At 39.6% G+C, this 27,440-nt stretch overlaps 1 protein-coding gene across 12 annotated transcripts in view; it reads left to right on the forward strand.

Annotated features, from left to right (window-relative positions):
- AFDN (afadin, adherens junction formation factor) overlaps positions 1 to 27,440 on the forward strand; it is a 148,271-nt gene that overhangs the window by 62,050 nt on the left and 58,781 nt on the right. For 9 of the 12 annotated variants that reach the window (XM_069487826.1, XM_069487830.1, XM_069487834.1 and 6 more), the window contains exons 7-12: positions 5,785 to 5,896; positions 6,817 to 6,984; positions 12,721 to 12,815; positions 14,237 to 14,499; positions 18,446 to 18,515; positions 23,410 to 23,528. In XM_069487826.1, the coding sequence (XP_069343927.1) occupies positions 5,785 to 5,896; positions 6,817 to 6,984; positions 12,721 to 12,815; positions 14,237 to 14,499; positions 18,446 to 18,515; positions 23,410 to 23,528 (827 nt within the window). Of the gene's footprint in view, positions 1 to 5,784; positions 5,897 to 6,816; positions 6,985 to 9,730; positions 9,776 to 12,720; positions 12,816 to 14,236; positions 14,500 to 18,445; positions 18,516 to 23,409; positions 23,529 to 27,440 lie in introns of all 12 variants that reach the window. The other 3 variants (XM_069487833.1, XM_069487836.1, XM_069487837.1) reach the window with 1 other exon arrangement.

Consider the following 27,440-nt stretch of genomic DNA (forward strand, 5'->3'; position numbering starts at 1 on the left):
GTTCCATTGGTCTGTGTGTGCCTTTTTGCCAAATACCAAGGTGTGCTAATTACTGTAGATTTATAATAAATTCATAACATTGATAATATTATAAATCTTATTTATAATTAGATTTATACTGTAGATTTACTTTAAAATCATGTAAAGTATATGTCAATTTTGTTCTTGTTTTTAAAAATTGCTTTGTTTATTCTAGGTTATTTGAATTTTTGTATACATTTTAGGATCAGATTATCTTTTTCACACAAAATTTTGGGATTGTGATTTCCTTTGCCTTGCATCTGTAAATGAACTTACAGACTACTCATCCTAACAGTCTTCCAATTTGTGAGCAGAGTGTAGCTCCTCACTCATTGAGTTCTTTAAGTTTTCTCAGCGGTGTTTTATAGTGTTCAGTGTAGAGGTCTTTTGTTAGCTGCAGATGGAATTAAATAAAAGAGCTTGCTTGAGTTTTATGATTTTATGGTTTTGCTGAGAAACCTAGGAAGTTAGATTGAGTTGGAAACACAAACAGATCTGGAATATAGTCGAAATTTTAGCCGAAAATAGATGGAAAAACAGATGTTTTTCTTACATTAAAATGACAATAAAAGAATAAAAAATTATTTACATGCACAAGAACAAAGAGAATGGGATGAGATGACAACAGATCAGAGTTGTCAGTGAACTTTTGCATATGTAAATGAATGGTCTCTTACTGGACCAGAGAAAGCCTGCAGGAGAACATCAAGACAAGCAGGCCGGTGGATCAAAAGAGTTTGCAAGAAGTACTAGACTCCACCATGTCCCCTTTCCATCCTAGCTGCTGCGTCTTCTGCCCATCTAGAGTAAAACTGATGGGGCTGGGTGCGTATTGAACCAGGAGGCGTTGGATTTGGAGGTAGTAGGCATAGCAGAGGGTAACAGCGGTCTTTATTGAAAACAGGAGGATGAAGAGAAGCGCTGTACCTAGAATACTGGTGGCCAGAAAATGTATAGATTCCTCCCAGGAGGCACTTGCTTTCAAAAGAAGAAAGATCTATATGTGAACAGACCTTTGGAAGTTCTGGTCTAGTAACCTCATTCTGAGAACTATCAACAGTAATCCCTGCCTGTATATATAGATTTTACATTCTGCTTTCTTGGGACTTGCTGTCAAATATGAATGGACAGCCAAGGTTCAACAGACATTTGAAAAACACCATTACAATGGAGACAGATCAACACAAATGATTTAAAAAAAACCTGGAGATAAAAAGGAGAAACTAGAGAGAGCAGATGGGAGTGTTCCATAAATTAAGAAACACAGAGAAATAAGGAAGATAGTGCATCTATGACATTAGAATGCTATAAGGAAGAACAGGCAGAGAAAGAACTCTTAGAAATTGAAGCCTGCTGCTTGTTTGGCCTCAAATCTGCCCTCTAGGCCACAGCTGCCTCCTGCCTGCTTGGCCCTGACCCTGTCCTCCAGGTTGGATCCACCTGCCATCTGTATGGCCCTGCCTTGGGCTCAGAGGCCTTGCTCAGAGGCATTGCTTCCAGCTCCACCCCAGTCCTTGCTCTGAGGCCCTCACACTGGGGTGCATTGGGCTCTGAACTGAGAGGCTTCGGGAGGCCACTTAGGCAGGCCCCGAGAGGAGCATGGAGAGCTGCGTGGTCCCTGGGCTATTGGAGCCAACCTGAACCCACCTAACTTGGCATTCGTGTGACCCCAGTGCCAGCAGAGCAGCCTGCTGCTTGCTTGCCCCATCTCTACCCTCCAGCCCCGATTGCCCCTGCCTGCTTGGCCCTGACCCCACCCTCCAGGTCGGATGGCCTGCCATTTGCACAGCCCTGCTTTTGGCTCAGAGGCCCTGCTCAGAGGTTTTGCTTGTGATTCCTCCCCAGTCCCACCTCTGAGGCTCTCAGCCCAGAGCCTGAGGCTCTGCCCCTGTCCCTCCATAACTCCTAGCAGGCCCAAAACACCATCCCCAGGACTCCAGTGCTGCACCTGGACCACAAGACCCCACCCTAGAGCCTCCACCACCAGAGCAGGGCTGGAAGAGCTGCTCCAAAGTACAATGCCTCGCCAGGGACCCCCGAGCCTCAAGCCGCCAGCATACTCTGACCTGCAATGAGCAACGCCCACAACCTGAGAAGCCATGACAACCTTATCCAGCTCCTGCAGTTTCCTCTGTGGGGAGACCCTTGGCAGAGCAGTCCTTACAACACCAGCCTCAGTGAAGAGAGTCTCATCCAGCTCCCAACATGAACATCCTACAACTATCTGGAGAGTTCCCAGCAAGGAACAGGAGCCCTGCAAACCTATTAACCCAGAACTGAGAGAAGTAGTTTCACATAAGAAGAAACCAGCAAAAGAACCCTGGCAACATGAAAAATCAACAGATCAATATCCCCAAGGGACCGCAACAGAGCTTCAGCAGTGAACTCCACCTTCAAGGAAATTGTTGAAATGACAGAAAGGGAACTCAGAATATGGGTGGCAAATAAGATGAATGGATTTGAAGAGAAAGTTGAAAGCCAACAAAAAGAAGCCCAAAAAATATTTCAGGAAATTAATGAAAAAATCACTCAAGATCTTGACAAAATTAGGAAGGACATAATGAACTTAAAGAAATGAAAGAGTCATTCAAGTATTTTCAAAATACAGCAGAAAGTTTCAGCAACAGATTAAGCCAAGGAGAAGAAAGAATCTCAGAGCTTGAAGACAAGGCTCTGGAGCGAACCCAGTCATTTAAAGTGGCAGAGAAGAGAAGAAGGGCAGAACAGTCACTTAGAGAGATATGGGACTACGTGAAGTGAACAAATATATGAATTACAGGTATCCCTGAGGGAGAAGAAGAAAGTGCAAAAAGTATGGAAAATCTACTTGAGGAAATTATTATGGAAAACTTGCCCAGTATCACTAGAGATACGTACATCCAGACACAAGATGGTCATCAAACTCCAGGAAGGTTCATAGCAAATAGGACGTCTCCAAGACACTTAGTGTTCGACCTGGCCAGAGTGAAAGTGAAAGAGAAAATTCTGCAAGCAGCTAGATGTAAGTAACAACTGACCCACGAGGGAAAACCCATCAGGATAACAGCAGACTTTTCAGCGGAAACCTTATAAGCCAGCGGGAGTGGGCCCCATCTTCAATCTTCTTAAACAAAACAACTGCCAGCCTAGAATTTTGTATCCTGCAAAACTAAGTTTCACATATGATGAAGAAATTAAGTCTTTTCCAGACAAGCAAATGCTGAGGGAATTTACCAAGTCCAGACCTGCCTTGCAGGAAGTACTCACACATGCACTGTACATGGATCAGTACAGTAAGCGCCTGCCAGTGTAAAAACCCCCCAAAACTAATGGTCATAGCTCAGTCACCACAGTGATTCAAAGAGGTAGAACAGAGCAAGAAAGTTATACTCAATGGGAAGAACAGAAATCTACCCACTTATCAATTCTTTAAATAAATATGAAAATGGCTTCAACTCCCCACTCAGAAGACATAGGCTGCTGGATGGTTAAAAAAAACACAAGCCAAGTATCTGCTGTCTTCAGGAAACGTATCCTACCCACAAGTACTCATTCAGACACAAGGTGAAGGGATGGAAAACAATATTCCATGCAAATGGAAGCCAAAAGAAAGCTGGTGTAGCAGTTCTCATATCAGATAACATACACTTCAAATCAACAAAAGTGAAGAAAGACAAAGATGGTCATTATATAATGGTAAAAGAAACAATTCAACAAGAAGGCATAACAATTCTAAATCTTTACACATCTAATAGAGGTGTGCCCAGATTCTTAAAGCAAATCTTGCTCTAAGCAAAATGATAAACAGCAGCACCATAATAGCTAGATACTTCGACACCCCTCTGACAGAACCTCCAAACAGAAAATAAACAATGGACTTAAACAGATCTCTAGAACAAATGGGCCTAACAGACACTTACAGAACATGCTACCCCCAAACCACTGAATATACGTATGTTCTTCTTATCAGCTTATGAAACATTTTCGGATTGATCACATGCTAAGCCACAAAACATGTCTCAAAAAATTTTAAAAAATAGAAATTATACCATACATCTTCTCAGACCAGAGTGCAATAAAATTAGAAATCTCCAGCAGAAACACTTATCTCTACACAAAGTCAAGGAAACTAAACAATCCACACTGCTGAATGGTAGTTGGGTCAAGGAGGAAATTAAGATGGAAATCAAAAGATTCTTTGAACTAAATGATAAAGAGGTGACACAAGTTATTAAAAATCTGTGGGATATAGCCAAAGCTGTTCTGAGAGGAAAATTCATAGCCATAAGTGCCTGCATCCAAAAGACAGAAAGATCACAAATCAACAATCTATTGAACCTCCCAAAGAACTGGAGAAGGAAGAGCAAGCCAATCCCAAACCCAGCAGAAGAAAAGAAATAACCAAGATTGGAGCAGAGCTAAATGAAATCAGTAATAAAAGAATTATACAGAAGATTAATGAAACAAAAAGTTTGAAAAGACAAATAAAATTGACAGGCCTCTTGCTAGATTAACCAGAAGCAAAAACCAAAAGCCTCTAATAACCTCAATAAGGTCAGACATGGCCTCATCATGCCCCCTCCCGTCTTGGAGGTATCTTTTTCAGTTTGGCTCCTAAAGGTTAGACAACGATTGAGACTAAAAAGATGAGTGAAGGTCAGATCCTGAAGTAGTATGTGTTCTAAGCCAACATACTGAATTTAATACAAAATGCTATGAAGAAAGACTGATTAATTTTGTCATAAGGCTGTGTTATGGTAAATTTGTCTTTTTAAGGTACTTGAAGCAGCATAGAGAGAAATTATAGGATTCTATGGAAGAGTCTAATCCATTTGGTATGTGTGAGCATGGTGGTCATTGGAGTGGTAAGGTTTAGTATGATAACATCATTACATTAACTACAGGTTGAAAATAATGTTCAGATGACTGGGTTTTCATTTCATATTCTCTGTAATTATATTTTGGTTAGTGTTAGTACTACATTAAAATGAAGATGGAACACAAGCCCACAGAATATAGAAGACTGTTGGACAACTGTCATCTACTGCTCTTCTCCAATACATATTTTTGGAGCTTTCTTAGATGTTTAACAAAATTGATTGGCCACAGTAAAAACATTGAATAAAATGTAATATAGCATTATGAATTTTTCAGAGTACAGCGAACATAGTTTCTTAAAATAGTTGCTTTAAAAAATTTGTTGAATGATGGATTAGTCCTGTAATATACCTAAATGGCCTATTTAAAATTTACATATAAAGACAGGTTATTTAGAAGAAAAAGAGAACTGTTCTGGTTTATTGTGTGGTAGTTCCCCTAGATCTCATGTTGTGTGGACCTACTTTATAAAAACTGTTCTGGTTTGTTGTGTGGTGGTTATCCTAGAAGATCTCATTTTGTATGAACCTACTCTATAAAAACCATTGTTTGAATGTGAAAAGGTGGATTAGGGAGAGATTGAAATTTGCAGTAATGAAGTTGTCTTTCCTCAAGAGATTACTTAGAAGTTAACCTTTACATACAGTCTTTCCATATAAAAAGTTATTTAAAAAAAACAACACACACTAGTTGTTTGTTAGGGGCCTGGTAAATATTAATAAAAACTACAAAATCAACTGGCTTAGCTTTTTATTATAAATTATTTTCCTTCACTTTTATTGATGATTATTCTGATGTGTGAGAATTTATAGTGCTTGAACAATTTAATTCTGCAGTGACTTTTAATTCAAATACTTGCTAATTTACTTTTTAGGTATATTTACAGTTAATTATTTTCTCTTTTAGGTGATGCTTCCTCCTGGAGCCCAGCATTCTGATGAGAAAGGTGCTAAAGAAATTATTCTTGATGATGATGAGTGTCCTTTACAAATCTTCAGGGAATGGCCCAGTGACAAAGGTAAAAAGTAATCTTGTTAAAGGATTACTTACATCAGATTTCTACGAGATATACCAATTGTTCAACTTATCAGATGATTTAGGACATGTGTACACAAATATTTTTTGATGGCTGTTTGCTGTACAGCTTTTTGCTTCCTTCCTGGAGGCAAAACTCAGCTTGTCTGAGTCTCATACTACACCTTAAACAAATGATAATACTGCAGATGAATAGCACATCTCATGAAAAAGCTGGAATATTAGCATTACATCAAGAAGTGAAAGATCATTGTTACAAGTTAACTGTTGCTCAGTAGAGAACCTTTGCATTAATAAAGACATGAACGTTTATTGCCGATTAATCATGTCAATGTTGAATATAGGTTGATAGTCTTAAAATACCCGCCCCCCCCCCAATTTTATCAGGCAAGCAAATTTCTAGCCTCTTTAAAACACTTATTTAGTACTTTTTCTAAATAGTATAAAGTTAAACTTTATTAAAATTAAAGTCACATTATCTCAGAATTCTAGGTTAATTTTGTGGAATTAAATGAAAATCAGATCAACTAAAATGTATTATATATATAGTGTTTGCGTTAATGTGCAAATAAATGTGTGTATGAATATATTTATTGATCTTAAGGTTGTTTACCAATATAAGCATTCATTTATTCTTAGACTGGTATTTTGTTGTTTTTCAAGCATATGATGTCCTTGGGTAATTTAAAATAATCTCTGAAAATTGCTTGCTAGAGTTTTTCAGAACACACCAAGAGACTAATATTTCCTCTATTGAGTAAAAGTATAAATTGGGTAAGCTCTGGCTCAGTGATTCCCTGGCAGATGGGTCTTGGTGGTGAATCTTTGAGTGGTAGACTGCCAGCACCTGGCCATCCAGGCCAGCCTGAGTCTGGCTGATGGTCTCCAACATTACTGTTCTAGGGATTTTAGTCTTTCAGTTGAAGAGGCGGCCACCAGACTACATCCCAAAGAAAACAAAGAAACATCTGGAAGGGAAGCCGTTGAAGGGGAAGGAGAGAGCTGATGCTGCTGGATATGGTTCTGCCCTTCCCCCCGAAAAACTGCCATATTTAGTGGAGTTAAGCCCAGGTGAGAAAGCTGGTCATACTGGGAAATATGATAATATGCATTTTTTTAGCTTTAAATGCTTGTACTTTTTAATGCATCTTGTTTAAGTGGCCTTTCTATTGTCTGACTTAATGTTTTTAGACCATTATTTAAAATAAAAGATAACCCTCATAAGATGACATTTAAAGAAAAACTAGAGGTTATAGAATATGTACATTTATGCACAAAAATAAAGTTCACATGGACAAAAATGAGCAATAAGAAACAAAATTAAAATACTGTATCGAGAGTTTTAGGAGAGTTTAAAATGACCCTTTCACTTAAAAAAAAATTTTCCCAAGGTGACTTTAGTAAAATAATCTACTAAAAATGACAAACTGAAGTTTACCCCCTCCTAGGGCAGATTTAGTAGAGGCGCATGTGTGTGTGAATGTGTATGTGTGTAAAATCATTCTGTTGTTTATAATGTATGAATGATGTCTAAAAAGAATAAAGAAATTCATCTTAATGAGAGGAAGGCTATTTGATTTTAAAATAACAGACTGTTTATATTAGTCCTCTAAATATTTTGTTTTTAGAACTCTCAAAAGCAAAAGCTGTTGTCTCATGTTAGCCATCAGGTAGAGAAATCCATTGATATTCTTAAAGAAATGTTTTATATACATATACATCCCTATGTAGTGTATGTATTTGTGTATATGTGTGCTATATATGACATACTTATTCAGCTAAAATTACGTCATTTCTTAAAATAGTGCTACATGACCTGCATTATAAAATACTCTGAAGATCAGAGTATTATGCCCCTTTCCAAAGTGCATTTGCATAAAGCTCAATTAGTAATCATAGAAAAAATTAGCAGAAAAATGAACCGGTTATGTAGGTAAAATATGGTTCCATAGGCATGAATTATGTTTTTTCTTGTTTTTTTGAGCATTTATTTTTATTTACAAGATTCGTTTAGTTTCTTACAACTAAGTTATACTTAAGTAATGATTAGATACGGTATTTGTTGTCTAGCAGTCTCACGGTGCAGCTAGGGTATCTTGATACAGGAAGTGACGATGTTGTTTTGAAAGTTCTCTGATTCACAGTTGGTGGCAGTGTGGCTTTAGACGGTGGTTTTTATAGTGAATTATTTTTGAGGATTTTTTTTTAATTGATTAGCTATTTGCGAGGAATATATTAGTATTGCTTTGTCCATCAGCTCTCCGGCTGGAAAGTTCACTGGAAGTTTGGGAACATGCCCTAGTGTTGTTGCTGTGTGTCTAGTGTCTGAGAGATCACTGGTGTTTGGGCATCTGAGGTGATGGATGGCAACAGTGAGGCAGCTGTTCGTTTTTGAACTTAAAATTTTTTAGCATCTTTTTTTGGCCATTGAGTCTGCCCTTTAAAACTTTACATTAAATGCTGGAAACTAACGATTATTTACTCCAAATCCATATTTTTGAGAATTGAAGGGTGTTAACTCTCAGAGAAATTGATAAATAGCAGCCAACAGAATAATTTTCAAATGAGTAATAGGAAGTTTATTTTGGTGGAGAGCAGAGACAGGATGACCATTCATTCATTCATTTGACAAATATTTATTGAATACTTATTGTTTGTAAGACACCGTTCGTTGCCTCGGGGGTAGAGCACCGACAAAACCTTGGGAATTTATGTTCTAGTGAGAATTGTTATTTTGACTGCTTATTTCATACTTGCAGAAATACATGGAAGTTTTTTGTAGGTGTGAGAGGATAATAGATCGTAGATATTCTGTACTACTTTCTGCCAAATACTGGCAGCAACGTATATTACATGCTTATGAATACATTGCTTTCCTCAAGGTACTGTGCTACCTTTAGTCAACATTCATTACCTTCTACTTTAGGCAAAGCAGGGGATACAAAGGTGATAAGATTGTTCCTGCCTTTAGGTAACTCACCCACCAGGAGGTAATCGCAGTACCATGTGTGGAGTGACTTCCCTCCTGAGTACTGCGGGCTGCCTGTGGGATAGCTGTGCTTACTGGTCCACAGGTGCCTGACGTTCAGGTGTGTTACTGCCATCTTAAGGGCGAGCTAGAGGTTGGTGGCAGGCCTGACTGCAAGGCCAGAGTCTTTCTTGCACCAAAGCCATGTTCTTTGACTAGGTCACGATGTCTTCTTCGGTTTTCAGTATTATCAGTTGCTCACAGCATGCTGAATGAAATTGATGTATTTTCCATTGATGAGAAAATAATGTTCAGACATAATGATTTGTTGTGAATGGATAAGTACCATGTTTCCACCGGGCATGGTGTTGGCCAAGTGTCTGTCCTCCGTGTTGAGGTCTGTCTGCTACATGTGGGCAGGAGGCTTTGAGATGTGCATGTGTGCACACACTGTCTTCTGGAAGCATGGGGAATAAGTGTGTAACTTTGTTCTTTGCTTTGGATTTGAATGTTCCGTAAGCAGAAGAAATCAGCCAAGTGCGGTGGTGGCGCTTTATATGATTAACTCACCATTGCTGTCCTGCTGCTCGGCGACTCACCTGTTGTCCTGCTGTTTCCCCTAACAGTCTGTACTGGTTTCTAAAACACTGACTGGAGCACTAGCATAGTCTTGTCCTCACAGCTTTGAAGGCTGGTGGGTAAAATGTACCTTTTCTTCCTTTGAAACGTGTCTCACTGAAGTTCACCCTATGCGTCTCTTCTCCTCCTTCCCTCTTCCGCGTGTTCTGCATGGTCTCTGTCCTGCTGATGCTGCCTTCACCTGGGTCCTGGCATGTGTCTTAACCCCAGGGAGAGGGAATCACTTTGCCTACTACAACTATCACACTTACGAAGGTAATGCTATGCTTAATACTACTTTTGTAACTAGAGCACTAATAGAACCTCGTGGGCAAAATAATGTTCACTCCTATGTTATGTATCAGTTTTTTAGTTGGTATAAATAACCTATTTTAAGAAATGTAATGTCCTGTTATTTTATTTGTACCTAGTAAGTGTTCCATATCCAGCATTCATTTCATTTACCCAAAGCTTATCGTGCTTCTTTGTTTCCCCAGGTTCAGCCTGGGCAGCAACTGAAGGCAAACGCAGCGTTGGCTGTGTAGAACTGTGGGGTAAAGACAAAGTGCTGTTTAAAGTTCTCCTTGGGCTCTGGTCAACTGAGCTATTTCCCTTCGTATTAGAATATTAAAGAAAATGTTCTGGTAGGAGCACGATTGTATATGCTGGGGTTGCTTAGATTTGGCTCTACCTTTAAACATGCTCCAGATTTATTGTAGTTATCGACTATGCGGAAAGATACTTGGGCACTTTGGGAAGAAATTAACTTTGTAGAATACTTTTTGAGGAAGGGGAGAGAATATGGAATTTTTGGTAAGCCGACGGTTTCGTGTGTTTGCTGCTGCCTGTGAGTTGATGATCCTACTTTCGAGGAGGAGAAGGAAGTGGACTGCTACAGTCCCCCTTCCCCCCAGCGCATACCAAACACCATTCTACCTGCTAATTCCTGCGGTCACCACGTAGGTTCTCAGAATCTATAAAGGCTAACTATGGTTTTCTCTTACTGCTGGGAAGTGGTAAGAAACGAGACTGGGAAGGGCGTTACTCCTGACCTCTCTGCTGGTGGGTTCCTGCCGCCACAGAGGTGGGGAGGAGGCGAGGCCGGGGGAGCAGCTTGCATCGCTTCCTTTCTCTGTGTGTCTCTGCATCTGTCCATGTGGAACGGTGTGTGACTTCTCTTTGTTACCTCACAAGACACCTTCAGCAGCAATCACAATTGAAAAGAATATGAATGAATTTTTCTTTCATCCGGGAACAGACGTGTTTTTCATGTTCTTATATTTTTAACTTTGCATTGAAATGATTGTTCTTGTTTCATACACGATTACTTGTTCCTTTTGCTTCTTTATAATTTGTATAATTTCTGTGTGTGACTATATTGTATTACTCTGTTTTCTTCATTTTTGGTATAATTATTTACTATTAACACACTAAGTCTTTACTGATCACATACTGTGGACCATATGCTGAGTGTTCAGTGCTGGGGTAAAGAGATTGTTCTAAAGCTAGCCACCACAGAGCTTGGAGATGAGGGAGACGAGGAATGGAAGTCACCTTCAGAGGCGGTTCGTGGCATCGCTATGAAAAAGTAGATGGGGCAGGACAGAAGAGGGACATGTCTCCTCACCAGGGGTGTCCATTGGAACTGCCGATGGCGTTTAAAACAAAACAGTAAATGTTCCTGGGGGATTTGGACTCAGCAGGTCTGGAAGGAAACTACCTATGTCCAGGAGAATGGATGATTTTGGGGTTTGTTCTGATCAGGACTTTATTAGAATAGTTGGAGTTGAAAATTAAATATTCCAGCATGATGTGAAGCAACACAAATGATGCATCAGTTTTTAAATGTGTATTTGGTATTGGTGTCTCTCACATACTTCAGTCTCATACCCAGATGTCACAGAGTTCTGAAATATTTCATAAATAGAAAATTTTGTCATTAGGATGTGATTTTGCGTACCCTAAAATTAACATCACTTCTTACAGAAGTTACGCATTCAGGGTGTCTGAGAGTTCAGATCACACCACCGCTAAGAGATTGTAGCAGTCTAAAACTCTGCATGCACGCTCATGGCCTCTAAACTGTTTAACTTCTGAAGCTCTCAAACCTTACATTCCTAATCTCAGTGACTAGAGATTTTATCTGGCCCCTGACTCAGTGATTCTGAGTGTTACAAGGCAGTTCTGAAGCAGGTCAGGGAGACTTCATGCGGCCTTTGAAGGAAGCCTCACTTGGTGTATTTGCAGCGCTAGACTGACTGTCGTGGCTGTGGTACAAATGTTGAACTTTGAAATTGGATCATAATTCATGAATTCTTTGAGGCACATTTTCTTATATGTTAACAACTCTGAAATCAGAATAAGCCTTCAGTTGACATCTTGATTAGCTGGGATATGGTAGGTAGGAAAATGAGTACGCATGTCTGGTTGTAAATGGGACTAGAGGTCTTGGCAGGACTGCTTCCTCCTCCCCCTCCTCTTCCTCCTCCTCCTCCTCCTCCTCCCCCTCCTCCCCCTCCCCCTCCCCCTCATAGAAACTCATGCTCATGGAAATTAAAAATCCCAGCAGTTCATAAAGGTAAAAAATGACCAGAAACCCAGTCTTCTTTTCCACCCGTCACTTTAGCTCCACTCCAGGGAGCCAAGCTGTGTGACAGTAATTCTGAATCAGCAGTGGGCATTGGAATTACTTGGGGAGCTTATTCAGAAGACACATTCTTAGGCTTCATCCTCAAGGATTTTGATCCCAGAGGTCTGCAAAAATTTTATGTTTAAAACCTCTGTCTGCAGTTCAGCTGTGCCTCATCAGCCGTGCTGCGTACTGGGAGGGCGGAAGCTAACCTCTGGAAAGAGCTGGTCTCAAGTGAAGGCCTGGGTGTCTTTGGATCTTCATTTTGCTAATCATACAATTGCTCCGCAGAATCATTAGCAAAAGTCCAGGGCAGTGTGTTAGAGAAAATTTCTTTTTATGTAATAAGAACATTGAAATTAATGATAGTGTTAATACTTTATAGTAAACAGAAGTTGATGTATTTCTTCATCTGAATTTGCTGTATCCAGTTTGTTAAATTGTGCTGTATGTTTGGAGAATTCTTTGAAAAGAAATCCTGAGAAGTGAGAACAGTAATTTCTAAGACATAACTTTTTGTTTTTTTGTTTCAAATAATCTGACAAGAACATTAGACTTTGCAAATGGAACTGTCTTCCTTCTCTTCTCACAGATGGTTCCGACTCCAGAGATAAGCCAAAGCTTTACCGCCTTCAGTTAAGTGTGACTGAAGTTGGGACAGAAAAGTTGGATGACACCTCTATCCAGGTGGGCAGTGGCAGCGCAGGGCTGAGCTTCCTGCTGTCGCGCCTGCCTCTCAGGAGGCGCTGCACGTGGTACAGAGCCGCCACGGCGACCCGTGAAGGAATGAAAATGACAGATTTTGCATTTAAAGATACATCATTTGTCGACTCTGGGTCACTTTTCTCTGCTTTAGTGTGAAAAGGGCAGGGTATGAGTTTATGTTAAGTGACACCTCCAAAAACTTGGGCTGGCATTCCTCTGAGACTGCTTGCTTTTCTCTGCCAGCCATCTCCAACCTTTTTGGCACCAGGGACCATTTTCATGGGGGACCATTTTTCCACCGACGAGGAGCAGGGGGATGGTTTCAGGATGATTCAAGCGCATTACATTAATTGTGCACTTTATTATGATTACATTGTAATATATAATGAAATAATTCTCCAACTCAGCATAGGTTGGGGACCCCTGCTCTAAAAAATGGTGGTGATGATTTTAGAGGTCTGTGTCATGATTAAAGGAGGTAACCTATGCAAAAGTGCCCGTCACTGGGTCTGACACACCTAGCAATAGGCATTCAATAAATTCTAGTTAAAATATTAGCTGAACACAGTTTTCCACTGCTTAAAACAGAGTTTTAACACATTCTTTGAATAAGTGAGGTCAGGATTTGTCACCTCTTTGAAGTTGAACTCGGACAAATCCTGCTTGTACTTCTTGTTTCTCAGTTGTAAAATGATGGCTTCAGATTGTTAGTGTCATTTTCAGTTCTACCATTCCTTCCTTCTTAACACAGCAGTAAAAAAAAAGAAAATGGGAATTTTTTGTTTGTTTTCTGAGACAGGATCTTGCTCGATAGCCCAGGCTGGGGTGCAGTGGTGCAATCATAGCTCATTGTAACCTCCAACTCCTGGGCTCAAGCGATCCTCCTGCCTCAGCCACCCGAGTAGCTGGGGCTACAGGCATGTGCCACCACACCTGGCTAATCTTTTTTAAAAAATATTTTGTATAGATGAGGTCTCACTATGTTGCCCAGGCTGGTCTCGAATTCCTGGCCTCAAGTGATCCCCCTGCTTTTACCTCCCAAAGTGCTGGGATTGCAAACATGAGCCTGGCCAGATAGGAATTTTTAATCATAATGATCTATATAGATTTGTCCATTAATTATTGAATGAATGTTTGTTATGATGACTATATGCTTTTTAATCCAAAGTTACAATATGCCTTAAATCAAGTTACTGGATGCTAAAAATGAAAGGGCTGTTTTGACACTATTTTGACAGTGTTTAATTATTCTTATACTACTGGGGAAAATCCACTTTAAAAAGCACTGAAAATCCAGAGCTTATTAATTACATTTATCATAAAAGGGCTATTCAGTTTTGAAATTCTGTTCTTAACTACTGTGTACTTCATGATGAGTCTCTTGGGTGTCCTTCTGTTCTCAGTTGTTTGGCCCAGGAATTCAGCCCCATCACTGTGACCTCACCAACATGGATGGCGTGGTCACTGTGACTCCTAGAAGTGTGGACGCAGAGACCTACGTGGAGGGCCAGCGCATCTCGGAGACCACCATGCTGCAGAGTGGCATGAAAGTGCAGTTTGGGGCGTCACATGTGTTTAAGTTCGTGGACCCCAGCCAGGATCATGCTCTTGCAAAAAGATCTGTGGATGGAGGCCTGATGGTCAAGGGCCCAAGACATAAACCTGGGTAAATATTAGAGATCAGCCTTAGGACGAAGTGTTTTGATTATACTTAAGGTAATTTGAATTGCACATGGATGACTTGGCTTTTTATTTTTTATTTTCTTTCATTTAAAAAATCATAGTGGGGTTTGTGATTCTGGTTCTTGTTAATTTTGGTTGGTGTTAAAGGAAAGAAGACAGGGAGGTCTTAATTTCACCTTAAAATTGGAAGTTCTGATTGGTTTTAAATTATTTATATTTAAACTTTGTTTTTTTTAGCCAACATTATAAAACAATACCTGTTCCTCTGTGAAACATTATAGTGTTCTATGTAATTATCTTATGTAGCTAAGATTTTTAAATTTTGTATTGAGGTTTTTTTCCTATGGCTGATAACAGAAACACGTTAAGATCCCTAAAGGAATTCGGAATGTCTTAGCGCCACCCAGTGGTTTTCTGAGGACTTGCATCGCAGGCCTATTACAGGGGAAAAAGTCCTTTCTTAATGGCCCTCTAGTAAAGCTTTGTGGGGAGGGAGTGTGACTTCTCTTTGGTCATAATAGTTTTAAAGACATCATACACTGTTTTGCTACTTTATTATTTCTTTTGCAGTTGACAGGGTATTGATCTTGGGAAAACAGCTGCAGTAGCTCTTCCTTCATGCTGTTTAAAGCAACCAAAAAGTCCCCTGCAGCGTAAGAGCACGCACGCCGGCCAGCATGCTGGTGGTCTTCAGCGTGCTGCCGATCTCATTGCTTTGTTTCATGGCATGGCTTTGGCTAGCCGCCCGGAGTTCATGCTTTGGGCCAGGTGTGACTGCTTAGGACTAACGTTTTTCTCCAAGATAATCACTTTGTAGATTATCACATATATTCCTTCAGACGAATGGGATATTTGTAAAGTTCATGGGCTATTTAAGAACTGTTCCCAGCCTCTCAGCTCACCTTGAGCTCCAAGTCTCAGCAAATGATCGTACTTCTTACTTCCCAAAGAAAACCTGCAAGTGCCTTTTCTGTTTCCCAAGAAAATCCGTTTCTTTCTAACTCTTTTGTCTTTAAATTGAATATGTATCTAAATTCACCCTTCTAGCTTTTTAAATATTCTGTTCTTAAGGTGATATTTTTCATTTATCAGCCCTGTCCCCCATTCCTGTCTCTTGTCATTAGCTTTACACAGACTCTTTTCTTCAGAGAGTCACATTCTCATGCTCAGGTGTTTTCCATTTCAGTCACCATATTTTCTTTAACTCTTCCTTCCCTTCAGCATCAGACATCTTGAGAGGGTGTACCTCTACTTCCCATTTATTTTAAGGCTCACTGAAGTTTGGCCAAAGAGATTGTTGTAGGAAAGTTTTCTTCTGTTGTGTTGCGTATTGTCTTTCAACAGTACCTATAGTATTGCCTCTTGTCCATAAGTGCGCTTGATTTTTGAGTTTTAGTATATTTATTGTGATGTTTATTACTTAGTAGTAGGGTTTTTTTTTTTTTTTTCTTTTTTTTTGAGACAGAGTCTTACTTTATTGCCTGGGCTAGAATGCCGTGGTATCAGCCTAGCTCACAGCAACCTCAAACTCCTGGGCTCAAATGATCCTCCTGCCTCAGCCTCCTCAGTAGCTGGGACCACAGGCACACACCACCATGCCTGGCTAATTTTTTTTTGTTTCTATTTTTAGTTGCCCAGCTAGTTTTTTCTGTTTTCTTTCTTTCTTTCTTTTTTTTTTTTTTTTTTTTTTTTTAGTAGAGATGGAGTCTCACTCTTGCTGAGGCTGGTCCCGAGCTCCTGAGCTCAGGTGATCCTCCCACCTGAGCCTCCTGGAGTACTAGGATTACAGGCATGAGCCGCCATGCCTGGCCTGGTAGTAGTGTTACTGTCTGTGTTTGCTGCTGTGTATACACACAGTTCTGGGAGCAGCCTCTGTCTCACGCCTAGTTGGCTTTTCAGTTTCACTTGGTAATGTCTTTTTTCTATGTCAGACAAGCTCCTATATTTTTGCCATATGGTTCCTGCTTCTAAGGCCTGCAATTACCTCTTCGTACCATATCTCTGGGCAGAAGCAGAGATCCTTTAAGAATATGGCTTAGGTTTCAATGAGGAAAATGTGCTCTGAAATTTTTTTATTATGAATTTTTCTGGTAAAAATGATGAAAACTGTTTAGTGGTTAAATATACCATCCATAAATTAGAAAGGACTCTTTTTTTTTTATGAACATTAATTTTGCTTTAATATCAAACTATTATAAAACTTTGTGGGTAACTTGTCATAACCCATGGACTCTCAAGTGCAGATTTCAGAGTTTGTCTTTAAATCCTTACTGAACAAGCAAGCAGCAAAGTTTGGTATTGATAATCAGTTGGGAATTCTAGGGTCTTCTGATGATACACAGACTCATTAATTTACTCATTGGGCACTATGTCATATGCTGTTACTGTGCTGAGTGCCAAGATGAGTGAGAAATAATTATTACAAAGATCATAATTCAAAAATATTGAAGTCGTGTATAAAGTCACTTTGGACTTGTCAGCATACCCAGATACATACAGTATGAATGGGCCACGTTAAAGCTTGAGACAGGTAGCTTTGGGGGGAAAATTAAAGTGTTATGCATGTTACTATAAATTTGTTATTCTAGGGTGATAATTGTACATGGAATCAAGAAGGCTTTGATTATACTCAGGTACTACCCATAAGAGGAAGTGGAGAGTGAGTAGTGCACACCTGTAGCTTTAGCAGGTGGCAGAGGAGGTGGACTGTCATTGTTCTTGCTCCTGTTGTCAGAGAGCTGAGCTGAACCTCTCGTTCAGACTGATGGGAACCCACGGAGCATTTCTGTTTCTATGAATATCTGGCTGATAGGTGATGACTGTTTAATTTCACAAAACGTGGTGATGTATTGCATAAAGTTGTGTACAGAAAGGTGACGATTATTTAGCCTTAGTAAAAGCATGGTATTATTTTGTATTTTATGGTGTTTTTATTTTCTTAGTCATGAGGTAGAGGAGGCATTTGTACTTGCTTTTATAATTTGAAAAATTGTTTTGAACTTCTATATTACTTCCTTGTTTCATTCTATAGATTGAACTTAAATGAAAGTTTCAAGTTTCCATGGTGCTTTGAAATTAGACCATATATTTTTCAAATATTGTAACAAAAGAGATTTCATTCTTTTTGATCACCTTGTGCAGAAATCCAGGAAATGTAACTACTGATCCATCTCCATTGGTGTTTAGCCTCTTGTCTTACTGGGTTGGGTCTCTGATGAGCTGGGGCCAGTGGGGTGCACACATCTTTCTTTCATTTGTGCCGAGAATGTAGCCGCTCCAGCTTATTAGACTCTTTAAGATGAAGTTTTGTTTATATTCTGAGTTAGTTTTTCATAATGATGTGTTTAGAAATTTTGGTATTTAATATGTAGAACTATTTGAAGAATCTGTTTAAACTAGGATAACCCTTCATTTGATTTACTAATATTATCAACAATTTGCCATTTTTAATTTGTAGCCTAAGTAGTGATATCCATGTGATCTAGGAAAAAAATCATCAGATTGGCTTTCAAACAGGAGGGAAGCTCAGCCCTGTGCCTTGCTTCCTATGTGGGCACTGTCACCTTCCCTGTGTCCATGAATAGTGTCATGGGCTCCTCAGTCTTCTACACATCACTTCATTTATGTGCCATCTGCTGCCTGGATAGATTGACGTAGTGAAATAACCTCTTTTCTTTACATTCAATTCCTTTTTATTTATAGTTTAAAAAACATCCTGAGCGTATTCAGTATATACCAGTAAGAAAAGTTTGTAAAATTAATGGGGTTTTTTTGTTCTATAAGTTCATGTGCTGAAAATAAAGCAATTTCTTAAAGACCCTGAACATTGGGATAGTTAGCTAAACTGTTCCTTCTGTATTATTAAGAAGAGACTATGCCTTATCATTTGAAAGTTATTAATTCTGTGTTTCTTCTTTTTATCCCGACAGAATTGTTCAGGAGACAACTTTTGATTTAGGAGGAGATATTCATAGTGGGACGGCATTGCCAACAAGCAAGGTAGCCAATTATATATTACCTGATAGGACCGTGTTTAACTTTATAGGACACCATGGGTGTTTCCATTATCCACAGGGGATATGTTCAAAGACCCCCAGTAGATGCTTGAATCCACAGATAGTATGGAATCCTACATGTACACTATGTTTTTTCCTATATATACATACGTATAATAAAGTTTAACTTATAAATTAAGCACAGTAAGAGATTAATAACAGTTAATAAAAATGGAGCAATTATAACCATATAGTGTAATAAGAGGTACGTCATTGTGGTCTCTTTCTCTCTCAGTCACTCAACTCTCAAAATATCTTTATGTGTTGTACTCCCCTATTTTTGAACGGCAGCTGACCTCAGGTAACTGCAGCTGTGGAAATGGAAACCACAGAAAGTGGGGGGAGTACTGTATGATGACAATATACATGTAAGACTTCTTTATGAAAACAGACTTCACAGAAGCCCCTAAGTGTGGGTTGTCCTAGTCTGCTGTGTTACTGTAAAACATAGTGATGCATACAAGCAAGTCAGCAGACCATTCCTTTTTCCTGAGGCCAGGATGCTGTGCTTTGTCTTCCAGGTGGAGCATACTTGCTTCTCCTGCATGGAACTGGCCCTTCTTGGTCAGATTACCCTGCAGATAATATACTGCTCTTGTTAACCCCTCACTTTAGATCCCGGATCCTTGAGGTCAGTTAACCCTCTGGGCACCTCACTTCCACAGCATCCCTTATCTCTTGCATGATCAGTTTGTTTTTGTCCACATTTTGGTTATCTCTTGCTGGAATACAAACCACTACAAAACTTAGTGGGCTAAAACAACAGCCATTTTATTTGTTTAGCATTGTGCGATCTGGTTTGAGCTTACCTGGGCAGTTGTTTGCTGCTCCTGCTGATGGTCACTTGCGTGGCTGCATTCAGGTAGCAAGTCAGTTGGTAGCCAGTTGCTGGAATGCAGGGACAGCTGGAATGCAGGGACAGCTGGAATGCAGGGACAGCTGATCCCCGTCTCTATGTGTCATCTGAGGTCTGTCCATGGGACCTTTCCCCCATGGGGGCAGGCAGAAGTCTTAGTCTTGTGGTGCTGCACAGGCACCAGGGAGCTTCCAGGGCTTTTTAAGGGTTAGGCCCAGGACCAACACGGTGTCAGCTCCTCTGCCTTCCATGGGCTGGAGCACATGACAGGCTCAGCCTAGATTCCAGGGGGAGGGGCCACTCAAGGTGTGGTTCACTGGAGGCCATGACACAGCAGCCTTCCGCGGTCCTGGGGTGTTGTCATCAGCCTCAGAGCATGTTGAGCATCTCCGGTGTCACCTGTGCTTGCTGTCTCTACTGCCCAACTCCCCGTTACTTCCTCTGCTCCTGTTGACTCCTGCCTTTCTTTCCATAGCCGTGGCTGTCAGGGCACTGATGGCCTCCAACTTCCCAGACCCGGGCTCGTTTTGTCCTGTCCACTTGTCATAGCAGTTTCTAACTAGGCCACCTCCTCTTCCTTGATGCACATCCTTCTTTTGGCTTCTAGGGTATCACTTTCCCGATTCTTCCCCCACCTAATGTTTGTTCCTCCTCAGTCTGATTTGTCGGTACCTCTTCCTCTTAAGCTTGACTTCAAAAGTTTGAAGGGCTAAGATTTCAGACCTAGGGCCCTTGTGTTTATGCATCCTTCCTAAGTTTAAATATTGTCTATTTTTTTTTTTTTTTTTTTTTTTTTTTTGAGACAGAGTCTCATCTCTTGCCTGGGCTAGAGTGCCGTTGTGTCAGCCTAGCTCACAGTAACCTCAAACTCCTGGGCTCAAGCGATCCTCCTGCCTCAGCCTCCTGGGTAGCTGGGACTACTGGCATGCGCCACCATGCCCGGCTAATATTTTCTATATATTTTTAGTTGTCCAGCTAATTTATTTGTATTTTTAGTAGAGACGGGGGTCTCGCTCTTGCTCAGGCTGGTCTCGAACTCCTGACCTCGAGCGATCCTCCCGCCTCGGCCTCCCAGAGTGCTAGGATTACAGGCGTGAGCCACTGTTCCTGGCCTAATTTATTTATTTATTTATTTATTTTTTTTTTTTTTTAGGAGACAATATCTCATTTGTAGCCTGGGCTGGAGTGCAGTGGCATAATCATAGCTCATTGTATCCTTGAACTACTGGGCTCAAGCAATACTCCTGGCTCAGCCTCCTGAGTAGCTGGGACTACAGGCATGTCACTACGCCCGGCTAATTTTTTTTTTTTTTTAATTTTTGTAGAGACAGAGTCTCACTACGTTATCCAGGCTGTTCTCAAACTCGACCTCAAGTGATCCTCCCACCTGGGCCTCCCAAAGTGCTGGGGTTGCAGGCATGAGCCACAGTGCCTGGCCCCATCTAATGTTAATTGTACTTAATGTGTGCCTTTGGCCCCGACCTCTCTAGACTCTTTTCTCCAGAGGCTTGCTTGACATGTCATATTCACTTGCATGTATTTATTTTAAATTGAACACAGCTAAAACGAGATTAGATTTTCTTTTTCAAACAGGCTTCTTTTTCTGACCTTTCTCCATTTTAGTAAGTGACAGTACCATTCATAGCATTGCTCTGTTGGAAACCTGTTCCCGGGTCCCAGTTGGTCCCTCTCTGTCCCTCAGCCTCTGCCTACAGGGATTGCTCTGCCCATCTGGCACAGGCTGTGGCCATCGTGGAGCAGGAAGGGCCGTGTAGCTTTTCCAACAGTGGCCTGCTTCTGTTCTGCCTGGCCTGTCACTCTCCTCACATTTTAAAAATGTAAACTAGGTTCTGTCACTGTCCTGCATTCAAAGCCCTGGTGGCATCTGACCCCAAATATCATCCTTCACTCTGGCCTGCCCAGCCCCTCCCACCAGAGCCTGCCTCCCTGCCAGCGTATCTCATCTGGCCACTGCTTGTTGCTGACTCAGGTCCGGCCCCCTGGGGCTTCCGTTCTGTGCTTGAAGGCCTTTCTCGCTCTTGCCCTTGGTTTTCACACGAGTGGCCCCTTCTTGTCTCAGACCCCAGTTTAAAGCCCCCATTTTGACCAGGTTGTCCCTGAGCATCCCGTCACTGTCACACCACCTTATGCAAACTCTTTGTGCAGCCTGTATTACCATTTGGTACTTGTCCTTTTGTCGACTGACTGTAGAACGTGAGCTCTGACAGCAGAGATCTTACTTCATGTGTCACTACCGTATTTGTAGTGCTTAGAAAAGTGCCCACGCGTGAAAGAGTCTTGGGAATTGCCTTGTCAATAAGTGAGTGAGTGAGTACTCCTGGAGCCAAATAGAACTGTCTTTTTTTTTTTTTTTTTTTTTTGAGACAGAGTCTCACTCTGTTGCCCGGGCTAGAGTGAGTGCCGTGGCGTCAGCCTAGCTCACAGCAACCTCAAACTCCTGGGCTTAAGCGATCCTCCTGCCTCAGCCTCCCGAGTACCTGGGACTACAGGCATGTGCCACCATGCCCGGCTAATTTTTTGTATATATATATATTCTAGTTGTCCATATAATTTCTTTCTATTTTTAGTAGAGACGGGGATCTCACTCTTGCTCAGGCTGGTCTCGAACTCCTGACCTCGAGCGATCCACCCGCCTCGGCCTCCCAGAGTGCTAGGATTACAGGCGTGAGCCACCGCGCCCGGCCAGAACTGTCTTTATAAAAAAAAAATTTAGTTTCTTATAAAAATGTGTGTATAGAAGACTTGGTAAATAGAGGAAAAAAAGGTTAAAAAATGAAAATTATTCATCCACAATTTATGCTTGACCCTTGGTAATAACATCTTGTTATCCATTACTGACCCACTGACCTATTGCAGTTTAGATAGTGCCGCCGTCCACTGACCAGCAGCTCTGTGTCTGTAGCTGTATCGTATGTAAATAATCATTGTACTTGAGTGTGTGTGTTTGTAAGCACAGCTGTCATGGCACTTTGTACTGATAAGCATTTTAAACAACGCTGTGTGGCATTGGTTTAATGAAGTATGATGAATAGACAACAAAGTATTATATAGCCATTCCAAGTCTGTAATATGAAATAAGTGATAGTGTGAGATGTTTACAGCATATGAAAAAATATTTGTACAAAGTAGGTTGTATAATTCCATTTATGGAAAACAAGAAAAACTAAAGATATATACAGCACTATGATAATCTCTAGGTGATAAGGTAAGGATGGTTTTTATTTGATTCTTATTCATGCTCAATTTCTTCAGCAAACAGGTGTGATGTAATAAGAAATTTTACATGAAATTTTTGTTACAGTGAATTTCATTACATATAAAACTTGTATTCTGTTCTGATTTTTTTAATATAACTTATACTCTTTGTTTACCCACAAATGCCATACAAGTGTTTAGAAAGGTGTACTGTTTAGAAGTACTTGAATATACTGTGCTGGCTTACCATATAATATGTGTTTTTCCCCTGTGTTGATTTAGGGCAAGAAATAAACCAGTTTCTGTACAGAATTAATTTATTAGGTGTTAGCTATAATGAGTAGGATTTCTAAATATGTTCTTAAACGTAATAAACAGTAGACCCTACCTCATCATGCTGTACATATTTTCTCATCTTTTATCCTGGTTTTCAAAGAACTTTTTGGAATAAATTACTGTTTTTGTTGTCCTTTTTGAAAAATCATTGTGTATATGTGCCACTTTTGCATACCTGGGTTTTAAAGCCAGCCCCTATCTCTTTGAAAATGGAAGTGGCTGTGTGTTTTTATTATTCTTTTAATGCCAGTGTGCTTTGGGCACACCCTCGTGGACATGGTGTCCTCAGCCTTGCTCTGTTGTTTTCTGGCCTGTGCTTTCGCCCTCTCTGCTTGTAAGCCCCGCACCAGATCTCTGCCTGCAGCACCGAGTGTCAAGCTTGGTTGGTCTGCACGTGCTCTAAACACACTGTGCTTCTCCTTTGGCGCAGAGCACCACCAGACTGGACAGCGACAGAGTGTCGTCTGCCTCCGGCACAGCCGAGCGCGGGATGGTGAAGCCAATGATCAGAGTAGAGCAGCAGCCAGACTATCGCAGGCAAGAAAGCAGGTAATTTCATTTTTTACTGTGAAGGAAGTAAAAGTATTTTTAGTTCAGGGTTTGGGATAAAGATTATTCAATTTATAAAGGTTCTGCTGACATTTTAAGAATGTTAGCAATACTATTTTAAGAGTGTTTCCTTTCCCTGTTATTGAAGCGAAAAGCAACGCTCTATTAATAATCATATCCCTCACTTACATGCCATAATGTTATCAAGTGGAAGTAGGCACATCGAATTAAAATGTTGCTGTTTCAAATTTGCTGCTTTGTGAAAACATAAAGAGAAAGGGAGTTTTTAAAGGATTTTAATATTTGATAATTTTTATTTTTAGAGAAAGCTGGTCATTTTACCCATTTCTAGCAGAAATCTTCATCTGTTTAAAAATACATGAAGCTAAAAATGATTTTGAAATAGGTATTTTAAGAATTTGAGAGTGCCATGTTATCATGTCTTATGCTCTGATGTGATATGTCTTGCTGTTGGGATAGATGGAGGATGAATTATTTTTTCTTCTGTCATTGTTCTTACCTAGTTTTTTTGGGTAGAGAACTTCAGCCTTTTCTTATTTCCCTTTCTTGTAATTTTTAATATGTGTCACCTTAATAAATTAGAATTCTATTTCTTATGACCTCTAAAATTTTTTAAATGTTGAAAAGTAATGTCAACACCTTCAGTATTGTTGTTAACTAACAGATGATGGGTGCCACATGCTAACTAGTTTAAACTGCATCGTTATTTGGTGCTGAACACTTCTACTCTGTAGCTCTAAATGGACTCAGACAGAAGTAGGGAAATACTGTGTGACTTGTGTGACGTTCTCATTGTCAGCAGGGAAATGGGAGCATGGCCCTGTTCGTGCTCTTCAGATTTTTGTAGAGGCCATGCTGTTTCCTGTCAAAGACCCAGTAACTGAGACAGACAGCTGAAGCAGGTGACTTGCCTAGGGTCACCTGTCACTTCAGTCACAGTGATAGGTACTGCTTCTTCAGTTTCCCAACTTCCAGCAGAGGGCACTGTACATTGCGATATTTTAACATCATTCGTCACAGTAATTAAATATGTAGATTCATAAGGGAGTCTCAGGTTTTTACTTTATTTTCATTTTGGACTTTTGGTTCTTGTAAGATTTGTGTTGGCCCTGTGAATTTTATTACATGTAATAATAAATAGTTTACTTTCTGTGCTTGTACTTGTTTTTGATAGTATGTTGTAGAATAAGATGTCCAGGATGGTAAATTGGTATCGTAAGGAGTAACCTTGTATTTATAAGGTGATTGAGAAGCATATATTGTAGTTCTTAGTTCAGAAATATTTGAGTGATTGAATAAATCCACATGGGGAAAGGAAAAGATCAATTAGGGTAATGCTTTTAGGATATGCAAAATCAGTGATTAATAAATATATATATAGTTGATAGTGTGCTAACACAGTGTAAAAATAGCCATATGATAATTGCATGTCTGAAATTAATTTTTACCCTAAGCACATATTTTAAATTAAAAATTTTGCAACATAGTTTGCTTTGCAAAGACTTATTAAAGGTTTTATTTGAATTATAAATATGCTGCTTTGTTGATATTAAGAGAATGATGAAAAAAGTTGAACCTTTCTTCTCATTCTTACCTCATTGTCACTCTTTTCACATATACAATATTGGAATAAGCATTAAATTAAATAATTATTGTATTTTAAAATACTAATTTTTGGCCGGGCTCAGTGGCTCACGCCTGTACTTCCAGCACTCTGGGAGGTCAAGGTGGGAGGATTGCTTGAGCTCAGGAGTTTGATACCAGCTTGAGCAAGAGTGAGACCCCATCTCTATAGAAATAGAAAAATTAGCCAGGCGTCATGGTATGCACCTGTAGTCCCAGCTACTCAGGAGGCTGAGGTAGGAGGATCACTTGGGTTCAGGAGTTTGAGGTTGCTGTGAGCTGCAGTGATGCCACTGCACTCTACCTGGGGCGACAGAGCAAAACTCTGTCTCAAAAAAAATTTTTTTTTTTTTAAATACTAATTTTATTCAAGGAAAAAATCCTATTAAATGATGGGAAGGACTTTTAATTGTCACTGATCAATTTTTTTTTCTTTTTCCAATGACAATTTAAACACCTTGTGTTTACCAGATTTGTTAAAATAAATAATTGGTAAATTTTATCCAGGTTCCTTTTATGGGATATTAAATTAAAATAACTTCCTATCTGCAATTTTAGATGTCTATAAATATGGAAGTATAAGAGAGACACGTTAAATAATTGAGCGTTTAAATTATATTGTTTATAAAAGCATCTTTGTTCTCCTAAGTTGTTGAGTTAAATTATTAAATCGTAGACTGGATAACAGACTTTGAAGCATATACTTTGATGAGAAGATTTTTGGTTTTGCCTTATTATTATAAGTTTGTGTTAACTCACATTATATTCTTTTCTCTTTATTCATCTTTTGGTGCATGGAGAAGATGAGAATGGATCCTCAACTATTTGCTGTAGCAAAAGAATTATTTTAGTTAGCCAGTTTACATAACTTATAAATCTGTAGTCATCCCAAGTTGTTCTTTTTCATTTTTGAAGAAAAGTCTTTTATTGTTTGTATTAACGAGTTCAGTGAGTGAACCATCGCTTGCAAGTACGTGATGCTGGCAGTTCGTTGCCAGTCATCCAAGACTGAAATGCTGCCAGTAAAAATGGCCGTCATTCTAAGTCACTAATGAGTATTTCTGATTCAGCTATGCTGGGAACTGGTGACTTTCCATTTCACCAAATATGAATATTTATTTGAATGAAGATTGATCTCAGTTTAAATCAATAGATATTTTCATCCTTGTGTATGCCTTTATAATCCCTGTTATTTAATTTTCAGTTAATTTTACAGAAGGGCAAAACACATTCTTTGGCTTTTGCTGTCAATTTTAATTTTCTCATTTTTTCAAACACAGAGTTTTTGGGAATTCTTCCTGATTATCTCTAAAATGATAAAGATATTGAAATGTTTAGGAAGCTAATAACTTGCCCATGTGTTTGTTTTGATTAGTATAATATTATTCATAAAACATAGCTAGTAGCAAACTTAGAGCATAACAATTAGGTGGCTTGAAGTTCTAATCATATGTCTAAGTGAACTGAGCATTATCCATTGAGAAAACATAAATCTGTTAACATAAGCAGATCTAAACTGGATTTGTAATTATTTATCTTACATAGTTCAGAATGTCTGTGCCTAGTAATGGCTTTCAAAATGTTTTGAACCTTGGGCACAACACAAGATAAGATTTTATATCTCGCCTTGGTGGGCACACACATACAAATTCATATATTCATAATTGGAAGAGAAGTTTCACAAAACAGTGCCCACCCTTATGTCCTACCAATGGGTGGTGACCTGATCTTTGAAGAATTCTTTTGTAGAAATAGAAATGTACCCAACCTTTGAGTTAATTTGACGCTGAATACCTGGAAATACATCAACATTAGCACAATGCTAGTTCTTAGAAATGTTCCAAATTATAGTTCCTCCTTACTTATAATTTTTGCCAGTTCCTTTTCTGTATAGTGTAAGGCTAAATTGCAGAAAGTACCTGGCATTTATGCGACCTTAAGAAAACAATGTGAGTGAGTAGAATGCCTTTTCTTAAGGCATGCATTATTGTGGGGGTTGAAAAACGGTAATACCGAATGGCTGAAGGAAACTTTCATCAGTCATCTGTCTAACTCTGTATCAGCAGAGAAAGACAAATAAATAATGACTCAGTCCTAGGAGACTTTTCTGTTTCAGTTATACTAAAACTCATTTTCAAGCTCAACATGGTTCAGTTTTCTGTGTGTCTCTTAGTAGTATCTTTTCACTGTCACCTGAGACATAGGTATAGCAGGTGCAAGACAGCTTGATCTCTGTACTAGACATGAAGTGTTCATTAATAATCCAGA

This window comes from Eulemur rufifrons, chromosome 15 (genome assembly GCF_041146395.1).
Source record: "Eulemur rufifrons isolate Redbay chromosome 15, OSU_ERuf_1, whole genome shotgun sequence".
Classification (NCBI taxonomy): Eukaryota; Metazoa; Chordata; class Mammalia; order Primates; family Lemuridae; genus Eulemur; species Eulemur rufifrons.